This window comes from Lutjanus erythropterus, chromosome 2, assembly GCF_056507025.1.
Source record: "Lutjanus erythropterus isolate fLutEry1 chromosome 2, fLutEry1.hap2, whole genome shotgun sequence".
NCBI lineage: Eukaryota > Metazoa > Chordata > Actinopteri > Lutjaniformes > Lutjanidae > Lutjanus > Lutjanus erythropterus.
Genome location: NC_139318.1, coordinates 2,608,840 through 2,621,251, shown reverse-complemented (window position 1 = coordinate 2,621,251; position 12,412 = coordinate 2,608,840). Strand labels below are relative to the sequence as shown.

Sequence of the window (12,412 nt, the reverse complement as noted above, 5' to 3'; positions counted from 1 at the left end):
TGGTGTACTCACAGGCCACTATGTTGATGTATCTGTTCTTGTGCTTGTTGTCAGGGTGGTTGGAGTGCTCTGATGTGATCTTCATATCAGCAGTGCACCGCTGAACCTCCTGAGGAAGATAAACACACACACACAGACACACCCCTGTCAGTCTGACATGTCTGCACACACTGTACAGGAAGATATCATGACAATGACTGCTTAAAACCTCATTTTACTTCACATATGTCACCACACTGTGTGTTTTACTGTTGATGTGAACTTTTTACGCACGGCTGTCATAAGTTTTTGGTCTCATGCACAAAAGCTGCTGTCCCAGTTCAACCAGTTCGGCCTGATTCCAACTCCCTCACTCTTTTTTCATTCTTCCTCTTTGACCATAGCATGTGTTCCTTTCTTCAGAGCCTGTGCTTACATAAGCTACATCTCTTACTTGGCATCATCATTTATTTTCTTCACCTGAGGGCATGCTTCAACATATTGTTCCTCCAAACCGCCCTGGAGAGCTTTTCTTGTTTACTTCCTGTGAGCCATTCTACCAAATCGGTGCAAACTGTTGTCCAACAACCAAAAAACTAATTTTAAAAGTATTTATGTGCACAAATCTATGATACTCTGATTGCCTATTAAAATCCAAAACAATATTTGAGATAGCAGTAATTTTAATATGTATATAAAATCATCATATGTAGGGTACTTTGAATTGGGAGGTGTCTGTCCTGAACCCTAACCCATAAATTTCAACTCATGAAAATGAAACTAAAATGATTTTTGCAAACTTTTCAAACTTTATTTGTAAATCATCAATCTTTATGTAAAAAATGCTGTCCTACATTTTAATGTCACTACCAAAACAGCCGAAGTCTGAGTCCATGGACTGAGACGGATTTTAGCCACACCCACTCATTTCTGATGAGGAAGTTTGTCTGTGTCCCTCTGTCTCATGGCTGTATGAGGAGATATCATGAGACACATGCCATAGTTTTTAAGTAAAAGTAAAAGTGAATTGTTGAGCTCACCATGTGCTGGTGAGCATCTTTGAGATCAGCACAGAATGATTTCAAATTGTTACAAATGAAACTTGATGATGATGTTTAGATTGTGATAAAAAAGAATATTTAATCTGAGGGACATAAAGACGTTTTTAGCTCATTTATGTGATTTAGTATAAACTCCATGTCTGTTACAACTCAGCAATGTGACAAACACCAGCTTAAATATAAAACATCTAAAACTGTCACTACTGTAAAAGTCACGTCTGAAATGTAATGATGTTTTGGTTATGGCATCATTGTTTCAGTATTGACAAATTAAAATTTAGCTCTTTATTTGAGAGAAAAACTAAATTTTAGCCCAGTTTTATCAATCAAAAGTATCTGAATATAAAGTCCATGTCATTTAAAATTCTGTAATATGACAATGTTTGAATAACAGCTGAAATATATCACTTCTAAAACTGTCACCACTGAAACCTGGGATGCTTTGTCAAAAATGAAATACATTAACTACAATGTAATTATAGTGTTTGATTCAATGTGTATATTAAAACTGATGAATTCTTAACTTTTAAATTAATATGATAAATTTTATGCCCTTCACAAAGAAAAAATGATTAAAACTGCAATAAATCTCGAAAATTACAATGAAAAAAATTGTTAAAGTTGTAATTCTTGTTCATTAATCTTATCGTGATATTTATTATTTTGGTAGTGACAAATTTTGGGAGAAGAAAAATATTCTGAAACTGAAACTGAAAATGACACTTCTATTTTTAAAAATGTGTACCACTCTGACCTTGAACCAGTTCTGTAGAATGGCCTATATATTTATTATTATTCTCTTACAGTATGTGAGTACTGTCGTGTGGCTGCTGCTTACAGTCCTAAAAATGACAGAGAGCAATTCTGGGCTTAGCAGCCTGTGAGTGTATGTCAGTGTTTAATGTTGAGTTCCTGCCAAGCAAACAGCTGTTGGCTGCTAGCTCAGCACAGCCAGCAGGGAGGCCAGGCGCTGGATTTGGCTCTGACCCCTTGGTCTCATTTCCTCTGGAGCTTTACAGGCCGACTGCCTTGTTTTAGCACTATTAAACATGGATTCATCACACTAATTGGGATGGGGGGGTTATTTTGGGCATGGCGGGATTCATGGTGAGTATGTGTGAGCAGATCGGGTTGCAGGTATGATGGGAAGAGGCAGGATCTGACAGGTGATGTGATCAGCAGATGGTACGTACACACACACACATGTGCAGACAAGCACATGCAAAACACACTAATATCTGTTCGCACACACATGCATTCATAGACATAAACGCATCTCATTTCTGTTGCTATCTTAGAACATGAGGGATCATGTGATAGTGAATTTATGTAACATGGTTCAGTGTGGTACATGCAGAGTGTCATGTACTCTCAGGCTGACACAGTGATGTGATGGTGTGTGTCACATGTTATCTGATTCCAGATTCATGAACCTGCTTCCAAACAGATTGGAATGCATCTTTGATATTGCATGAATTTGACATGAATGAACAAACATGTGTACAGACGACTGAAATGTACTCTCACACAGCCAGACCTCTCTCTGAGACAGCTTAAAATTTCAACAGCAGTAGATATTTGAGTTTTGAGCCCAAATCAAACTCTTAAGTTTTGAAATAAACTTTAAAAAGTTTTGCTGAACTATAATCTTTAGTTGAGATAATTAAATTTTCTTCTTTAGATAAATTTGAATCTTTGAGTTTTAGAAACTCAAAAAAAAAAAAAAAAAAAAGATTTGTCTTTCTTTTAGTGCCTAATAGCTTTAATTGAAAATATTAAAATTTGAACACTTCCTTTCACTTCAATGAATCTACTCAATATTTCTTTAATACAATGTTTTGAGTTTCTAAAATTGAAAGCTGTAAGTTTGTGTAAAGAAGAAAAGTAAATTATCTCAACAAAACATCAGCAGAATTTGAGTTGGGGTCAAAACTCACAAATCTATTGCAGTCCGCTGCCCTTTCCTCAGCTTTTTTGTTTTTACAGTGCAGAGTGGTCAGCACAGGAGAAAGGTCTGGCTCCACACATGAACATTTCACTTTAGGGGAGATAAAAGAGCCTGCCTTGTTTGGATTTCCTTAAACTAACTGCAAATGTCTTGGGCAGAGCCAAGTACAGGATGCAGCGATGGTGGTGCTGCAAAACAGTGCAGAGGTGGAGCTTGTTTTGATGGAACGCTTGCATGTCCGGAGATGAGCTCTGGCATTAAAATGGCTAAATCACTGCAAAAGAAAAGGTAACAGCTGCTAGCTTGTTTACATCATACTGTTTGCGTCCCAGGCTCTGATTTATTTAATTATCAGCAGGTAGTTGGCAGCTATAGTTGCAATTTGGAGGTTGTTGTTGCCTCTTGAGGACTTTGAAAACGTGGATAGTGGATGTCATGATGCCAACCGAAAACCAAGCAACCAATGGCAGGCTTATACCTGCAGTGTGCGTCCAGGGAGTCAGACTAATTGAGAGGTAAACCCAACATTAACCCAACACACAGTGTCTTAATTAGTAAGTGGAATTTTACTGGAGGGATGAACAGCATTCTCCCAAAGGGTATAGCCTCATTTGGAGGTTTGATGATGGTGGTGGAGAGAGATTTGGCCGTCCTATAGGAATATTTGATGATTCATCTTTTTATTTACAGTGCAGTGCACCACACAAAATTCCTGTATGAACCCATGTTATAATGCCTGTCTTCATAATTTCAGAAACACAGTCAAATAAACTGAAAGTGTGCTATGTTCTGTCCTATAACTGTAATAACTGTCCTATGTTTCAGTTATTATATCAGTGGACCTGTGGAGCTCCTCTCCAGAGGCTGCAGCTGCTGTCCACCATCACCTGCGCTGTGTGCTGAGCGCTCCTTTACGCTGTGAATAAAGGACTTATTTTCACCAAACCAGAGTTGGTTATTGTTTGGTCAGTGGAAAGAGGAACCAAGACATTTTTGGTGAGTTTGAATGAAGCTGGTGTTGATGCAAAATGATTTTGGTGAGTTTGGCAAGAGCAATCAAATTTCTAGTACTACAAAACATGTCTTACTCTTTAAAATAAGGTCTCTCACTGTCACGATCCTTTCCATGATGTTGTAACACACTAAGAATAACAACCTGAGCCGTCACCTGTGTGCTCTGTGGGTGCATCTGGACCAGGTGCAGGACAGTGTGTCAGGCTGCTCTGTATAGGGTCTGTACAGACAAATTTTTTGTAACTGCACACTTGTGTGTGGACTTGTCCATGTGGCAATGACTCGTGCCCATCCATCCGCATGCGCAGTCCTTTTGTGGAAAGGTACACTATAAACAAAAGTAATAGGATCTGTGGTGTGCGCAGCTCTATGTGTAGGTTTGGGGGTATAATCCAGCCCTAACCCTCTGTTTGAGTCCTGATTCTTCAGCTATGTTTCTTAGACCTTGGCTCCATGGGGCATGGCTCTCTGATGATGCATCTGTGACACGGTTTTGATCCGTTCTCCACAGTTTCATGCCCCACTAGCTTAGTGTTCGTTGACCTGCTCAGATTTTCTTGATTTGGTCTTTTTTCCTTGATTTTTTCTTCTTGTGTCATGGGGAATCAGGCTATGTCACAGGTTGTTTCATTTTTAAAAATGACTGGATGCTCCATGCCATTTCTGTGTCCAACTTCTTGTATGCAAATGGCCAAGATGAACTCTGGGAGAATGCAATGCAGCTGTGCCCGGCAGAATCAACATGTTAGATAAGATGATAAGATCCATAGCCACGGAGACACGGCTTGTGCTCGACATGCACTTATGTAGCTTCTTTTTATTTTTACAATTCAAGAGGCATTTGACTATTTTAACACAAGTAACAAATAGTAAAAAATGCAGCCATATTTCCATGTCATCCCTGAAAATGTTTTATTTGCCATGTTTGCAAGGCAGTCAACTACAAAACAAGGTCAGACTGTTTTATAAATGACATTTTGGAGCAGTGAGGGATAAAAACTGTTCATTCAACCCACTTCACACCCATTCCACCATGAGCACTTTCTGATTTAGTTTTTTTTTTTTTTTTACTAGCTCAGTGTGCATCTTCTCATTGCATCTGTCCTCACATACTACACATTTACGAACTTCTATAGAAACACATTTCTGTCACAAAAAAAAAAAAAATATATCCACATGGTAAGTCGTAATAATGAGGTGAAAACATCATAATGATGAGATAAAAAGTTGAAATTATGACTTCATATCTCATAATTTCAACTTTGTTCTCATAATTCTGACTTCTTTTAATCTCATAATTTTGACTTTTTTATTGATTTTTTTTCTTTCAGTGGCAGAAATAGAGCTTTTGTTTTCAGAGAATTCAATATTTGAGTTCTCTGAAAACAAAATGAATCTGAATGTGGATGTAAAACATGCACCTCTATGTTCTGCCTGTGAGGGCCTGTTTGGTATTTCACTCACGGTTTCTCATTTCATTTGTCACCCATCCTCACCTACGGTAACTACAGAATGGGTGCATTTACTCCAAGCATGTTTAAAGTATTTCCTTCCATCTCTGGAGCATTTGCTGCTACTTTGGCTGGGTGACAGCAGTGCCATTACAATGTAGATGAGACTAAATAGTGATGATTGATGCCTCGGCCTCCCTGAATGCACTCTGTCAAAGGAGGAGAAAGTGGGGCAGCGGGGACGGCGAGGATGTGGGAGGAAGATAATTTGATTTGAGAAGGGGCTCCCTTCCTAAAGCACTTTGCAGTGTCCATCGAGCCTAAAGCGGGGGCACAGGGGAGAGAAGGGGAGGGGAGGTGCTGCCAGTGTGTGAGGGGCTCTGTGTTCCCAATTAAGTAACTCATTCAGGGGGGTCCAGCTCAGTCCACTCGCTTCTCTCTGTCCAGGAAAAGCATGGAGCAGGAATGCAGAGTGGTTGGAGGAAAAGCAGAAAACAAAGCAAGGAGTAAAGAAAAAAGAAAAGAGCGAGATATTTTCAGACCACAATTGCAGAGGGAGCAAGAGGCCGGTGTGATGAAGCGTGCAAGAGATATAACTAAACTCAATTGCCCATCGCTGAAACATCCCTCTCGTTTTAGCTGTGATCACCATAATCATTCAGTATGCAGCCTTTTTTGTCTTCATTATCTCTTACTATGTCTGCTTTCAATATCTGTGTGCTGTGGGAGTATTTAGACAGCAGAGAACCCACATTTTCTTCCCCTAAAATATATTTTGAAGTGACCAGTTCTATTTGAGTTTTCTCAGTACATACTGACGCACTATTAACAATATGCTAGTTAAGCACATTCTTTTATTAGTTTATCATAGCCTGGCCCTACCCTCTCTGATAACAAGTCAGTTTCTAATATGTACTGAAGGACTGGTGCAGTCTGAAACGAGAAGGGGCAGGTAGTGAAGAGACTGGGCAGCACACAGTGGTGTCTATCTGCTACTAGCTGGTCTGTGGTACCAGGTGATGTCGTGTGATTGGCTAGGAGAGGAAGATGTTTTCGGCAAAAAAGCTGAAAAACACCAGACAGCAGACAAACACAGTTTGGAACAAGTGGAGCATTTAGCAGCTAAAGAGGCAGAAGTTGCCCTCAGGAGCTGGTGGAGACCAAAACCAGAGCTAACAGTGGGGCTTGAGACTAATGATGACAGAAAATATGTTTGGGATAAACAGAGATCTTCCATGGCATGAAAGGGGACTTACATCACTGATTTTTTCACCAAAAATTAGATATTTTAAAATCATTTATTTTTTTCTGGGAACCGAAGCACACTCTCTCAGCAGCTACCGTTAAAACACACTGGTCAAAGCTGTTCGTTCACACATTTTTCCTTTTTCAAAAAATTGCGATTTGGTTCTGGTTCTGCAATTTGGATATTGCACTATTGTAATTTTAATAATATTGTGATTAACTGTGCAGCCCCAGGCTTTAGTGTATTATCTAGTGGTATTAATAACTGAGGCAGAAGAGTACTATTGTTGCAACTGAACAAAGTGGAGGACATGCAGACAACACCAGGAACCAGCTCAAAAGGGTTTAATGAAATTGAACAAAGAAACAAAGGCTTCCACTGATTCAGGGAGGTAAAATCCAAAGACCAAACAGAATGGAATCCACAAAAAGGCAAACTCAAAAAACAGTCCTGGAGAAAAAAACATGGAAGAAAACTCGGGGGGAAGACACAAGGACTGGCTGATGTGGAAACACACACAAACGAACTGACAAAGACATAGAGACACAGAGGGACTAAATAGAGGAAACTAAAAAGACACAGGTGGAAGACATGACAATCACAAAGGGTGGGAAAACAGACAAAGACAGGAAGTAAAACCAAAGCACATGAGGGAGGACCAGAAACTACCAAAATAAAACAAGAAATAACCAACAAAATCCAAAACCACCACAACTATTCCAATATTGTTGAACATTATAATGAACACAATACAAACTGACCATCCAACATGCAGCTTGAACTTCACTACAGCTGTGAGAATGAAATGCTTATAAAAAGTTTATTGTCTGTGATCTGTCACTGTCTGACTGAACAGCCTCGTGGAAGTAATTCTTCATATTATAAACAAGCAAAATTCTTAAATCAAGTCATCTGGTGTTTTCATATCCATGATATTAAACTGAGGCAGATTCTACATTTTGTTTGCATTCAGAGGCTGCTGCGACTCCAGCAGAAGGTGTGCAGTGAGTGATCCCTCAAAATTGAAAAACTTTAAATTTGGAGTTGAAGACAATTTTCATTAGTGTCCACAGTGTACCAAGCTTCATTTAAATGAAAGCAAGCAAATACATTTACACTAGAACTTTAATTGGGCCTGAAAAGTTGAGCCTGACAAGATTCAAGCCCTGACCAAACTCAAACCCGTCGGGTCCTGTCGGGTTTGGGCACAGATCTCATGCTCTAATTTACACCACTGTATGTAAATAACCAATGGTTTGCTAAGAAGTCCACCCTATCAACTTAAGTTTCTGATATGTCAGTGTTGTAGTCACAACTTTTTTCTGTTGCCCTCTAGTGGTCAGAAAAATCAGGGTTAGAGTTTCAGCGAGGTTACTTGCTCCTGTTTGGTTTGCTCGTACAAGACTTTACTGCTTACCTCAAAATCCTCCGAGAATCCATGTTGGTTGTTTGAGTAGAGTTCAGAGACGTGTTTGATGAACTGCTTGACTGGAATGGCTTCCATGTCATCTGCAGAGAAGAGGCAAAAAGACCAGGGTTAAACCAGCCTCACAGGAACAGCAACTTGCCCCGGAGCATGGCACGCCCCCTGTCCCACAGCCATTACCAGGTCATTACAAAAACACAACAATCTGTCTTTGACGAGACTGTTCCAGACCAATGCCATTGTTTCGTCAAATCACTTCATCCCTTCAGAAACAGTCTAGGGTTACTGCAATATGAGCATTAGATGTAACCTTGCCAAGCCGGACTACTACGACTACAACTCACTCACAGCTCAGTGTTCATATCACTGATGGCAGACCAACAGTGATATGACTCACCTCTTCAGCACCCTAAACCCTGTGAGCAAATATTTAAACTAAGTGTTGCAGATATCAGCAATTGCATGGCCTACTGATCACCTCTGATTGAGAGACTGATTTGGATGGTTTTGAAGGAATGTGATATTTCCAGAACAGTGTCTTGCAAAGACCAGCGACAGCCCAGCAATCATCCATTTACTGATTTCAAATGTATCACACAATCTTCCTCAGCAAATGCTCCCAAGTTTCAATGAAATTATACTGCAGATGTTCAAATGTCTTTTTTTTCTGAGCTGAAAGTTAATGTTTGACCTTTGAAACTGAAATAATCTCACCACACAGCCCATGTAGCGGCTGTTCCTGAGTCCTTTTGTTAAGTTTTTTTTTAATCCAACGCAGGCAAGAAGTTCTTAAAGTGCTAAAATGGTGATATGAACACCTACATTTCCACGTCAGCTGGGTCAATTCCATCTGCTTACCAAGACCATGTGATACAATGAAAAGCTTCAAAACAACTGGATCTTGTCCTAAGATTGTTTTGTCCACTGCTGATTCCAAGGTCCAGACCAACGTTCAGTCTCATTGTCATTTATGTGTTTTACCAGTGGTGTCTGAAGGACAGGAGTGAAAAGACATGAAGAGAGCACCAGGTGAAAGTAAGTTAAACTGCTTTAATAGTGAAACGGTTCCAATTCCTAGTTTAGATTAAAACTGTTTTATTCCTGACAATTTTTACTGCCATTTCTGCATCACTTTATATTATGTAAATGCATGCATATACACATTTTAAATACTTTATAAATGAAAAATAAATACTTAATTTTTGAAATACATTTTTGGGGGTTTCTAAAACTCAAAGATTAAAGTTTATCTACAGAAGAAATGTAAATTATCTCAACAAAACATTACTAGTTGGTAAAATTACTGGCTGTTGTTTTTTTCCTCTCATCAGTAAAACATATATTAAAATGCTTTATAAGATCTAGTCTCTTATTTATTTCATGACCCTCCTCAGATTCACATTTTATATGGTCAGTCAGGTCCAGGTTGGGTCCCTTTCTACTACCACAGGTCCCAGGACTGTTAAACTGTGATCAGACAGCACTGATCATGATGGAAGTGTTGACTCCTGCTCAGGAGGTGATGGATCAGAGAGGTCAGACTCTTCTTGGAGAACACAATGATCGCGCAATCCTTATTGTAGTTCAGAAGGACAAAAAGTCATATTTATCTTTATTATGAAGGATGCACTGAAACTGCACAGCCAATTCTAAATGAGGCGCGTTTGTCATCCATCACCATGACAGCAAGTGGACTTTTAAGTAGAAGTAACAAGTGGATTAGCCATGCTATACCATGGAATAACAGAAAGCCTGGATGTATTTCACCAATGTTCTTGACAGGAGGATGGATTATATGCATCACTGGTGCAGATCGGGTCAGATTCTCCGAGGCAGGTTTGGGTCTGACATTTCATGCTTCTGCATGAATCTGGATCCTAGCTTTCAAATAATAGATGTGTCTGGTTCAGTTCCAGACAGATATTTCCGTGTTTTTGGGCGGTTTGGACACGAATATGCTGATGTGGATATGTTCTGAATGTTCATGCAAAATAATTCTTATTGAGTGTTCTTTGTTAATTCCCCTTGATACTCTACAGAAATAGATTGTTAGATATCTATGAATCAGAATTTAGAGGTTAGGGGCAGCTGCTAACAGCACTCATGACTCTAAGTGGTGTTTTGAATAAATCCATTCTCTAGAGGTCTCTGCCAAGAATAATGCAAGCTCAGTAAAGTTTCAGTTCCACTGCTTTACCACGGAGAAGCAAGCAATTAAAAACATGCCAGAAAGCTTGCATAAGTCAGATTTTGTGTTGTTGTGATGTTTTGTAGCTTGTGGGGGCTTTTAACGGGACGGTGCAGGACTGCAGTGCATGTTTCATCAGATGGCAAATGCTTGTATACAAACAGCTGCAAAGTGGTAGTCGTTCTTCAGACGCTGACAGAATAAAGAGCTGAACCCGACCCAGATGATCGCGGCGCGTTCACTGTAAAGGATGCTAAAACATTACACAACAGCTAAAACTCTCTCGCAGCTCCCTACAGTTTAGTCTTCATCAAATATTAACAAGAGCACACACCAGCTCGCTCTCACTTTGTGTCTTGCTAGACGTTCATTTAGGTATGCAAATATGTCAGAATTATTTGTGTGTCAGTAAACACAGCAGGCTGCTGACTGTTAAGCAGAGCGTCGCTCAGAGCAATCTCTTTTTATTGCTTTGACATATTACACAGACAGTACACAATCACTTACAGCACGGCACGTGCTCTGTCTAATGTATTTGTTGTTTTGTCCCACAGTACACGCAGAACACTGCAGTAAAACAGTAGTTTACTGAAAAAAAGAGCAGAAAACCTGGTTTCCTCAAATATAAAAGTCACTAATGCGATGAAAAATTATCATTATTATTAGTATTATTATTGCTGTTGTTGTTGTTATCAGTTAAGGCTGCATTAATATTAGAGATGATGGTCATTTTCAAATATTCAAATAGTCATTCAATTTTGTTTTGTCTTTTAAAATCTATTTTCCCTTGTTTGTGTTCCTTGTTTTACCGGAACCTGGAAATAATATGATGCTACCAGAGGCCCAGGTAGAATCTCTGACAGAATATCTGCAGATCCTTATGTTTTATTTAAGAGTGACAGGCTGTTTATTGAACATTCACTGGCCCCAAACTAACTGTCACCATGTCAGACAAGCAGCACAAATCGTTGCATCTGCCCCCCGCCTCAGAGGACAGAAGAGTTGAGTGGACACAAAGTTTATTTTTGATGACAACGTGTGTTACTCCGTCTGACTGCTTTTTTTAATAAGCGCCTGCCAGGATTGGTTCAAGCTCAGTGATGGTTAAATCCAGCTGCTGTGACCCAATGTCAAACCGGAAAGCTGTAAGCGTTGCAGTGTTTTGTGTCGTTTTAGTGTTTATGTAGCTTATCCTGTTGAATTCAGGGCTACTATAATTGCTAATATTGCTATTTGCCTGTTGGACTAATTGTGCAATATTGGGCGAGGGGGGTGGGTGGGTGGTCCAATCTTTGAATGAGTGTCAAATAGTGCCCAGTGAATATCAAGTAGCATTTTGGTTTGAAATGCCCGTCCCTAATTAATGTATCACATCACAAAATGTTTCACAGTACTAAAATGCAACAAAATGTATATCACTCCTTCTTGATCAACTGAGACAAAACCATACTTTGAGGGGGTTTTGATTTTTACTCTTACAATTATGCTGGAAAATATATTTTAAAAGATTGAACTCTTGGTTATTAAAGCTTGTAACGGGCCAACAGTGTAGCGATTACATTTTTTATTAAATGCAGACATCATCTCCATCTGATGGGAAATTTGAAAGAGCTGACGTTGACAAAATGTTCCATGTTTTCATTTCACAGCATAGTTGTAGTGAGCAGCCATTTTATTTTTTAAAGTGTCTCAGAGTTCTCTTAATGCTAAAAAAATACACATTTTTAAATCATTCTTTCTTCTTTCTTATTTATCTTTGATTTAGAAGGGCTAAAGAGTTGACATGTTATGTTTGAGACACATCTGATAGAAATATTATTGAATGAATTTGTCAAAAATATAAAGTTTACCAGTGCTTGATGAGTATTCCTACCTTTTTTAAACCAGGAAGTGAGACAGGGGTCCTGAGGGTATAGCTAACACTTTTACACCTGATTAAATCATGTTTTTCTAAAAATCTGAAAATCTGTCTCTGAAAGAGACAGGAATCTGGGACACAGCTTTAAAGGGCCAACATTTTTCATGAAAAAAATCACTTTAAAACAAAAATCCAAAATATAATAGCACATTTTTACACCTATGCTATATGAAGGTATTTT

The 12,412-nt window shown here is 39.0% G+C and overlaps 1 protein-coding gene across 2 annotated transcripts in view; it reads right to left on the bottom strand.

The window, feature by feature from the left end:
* The window catches only part of LOC146331006 (receptor-type tyrosine-protein phosphatase gamma-like), a 660,966-nt gene that overhangs the window by 30,740 nt on the left and 617,814 nt on the right, over nt 1–12,412 (bottom strand). For both annotated transcript variants that reach the window (XM_084725921.1, XM_084725912.1), the window contains 2 exons: nt 8,117–8,208; nt 13–109 (listed from right to left, as the gene is read on the bottom strand). In XM_084725921.1, coding sequence (XP_084582047.1) covers nt 13–109; nt 8,117–8,208 — 189 coding nt within the window. The remainder of the gene's footprint in view (nt 1–12; nt 110–8,116; nt 8,209–12,412) is intronic.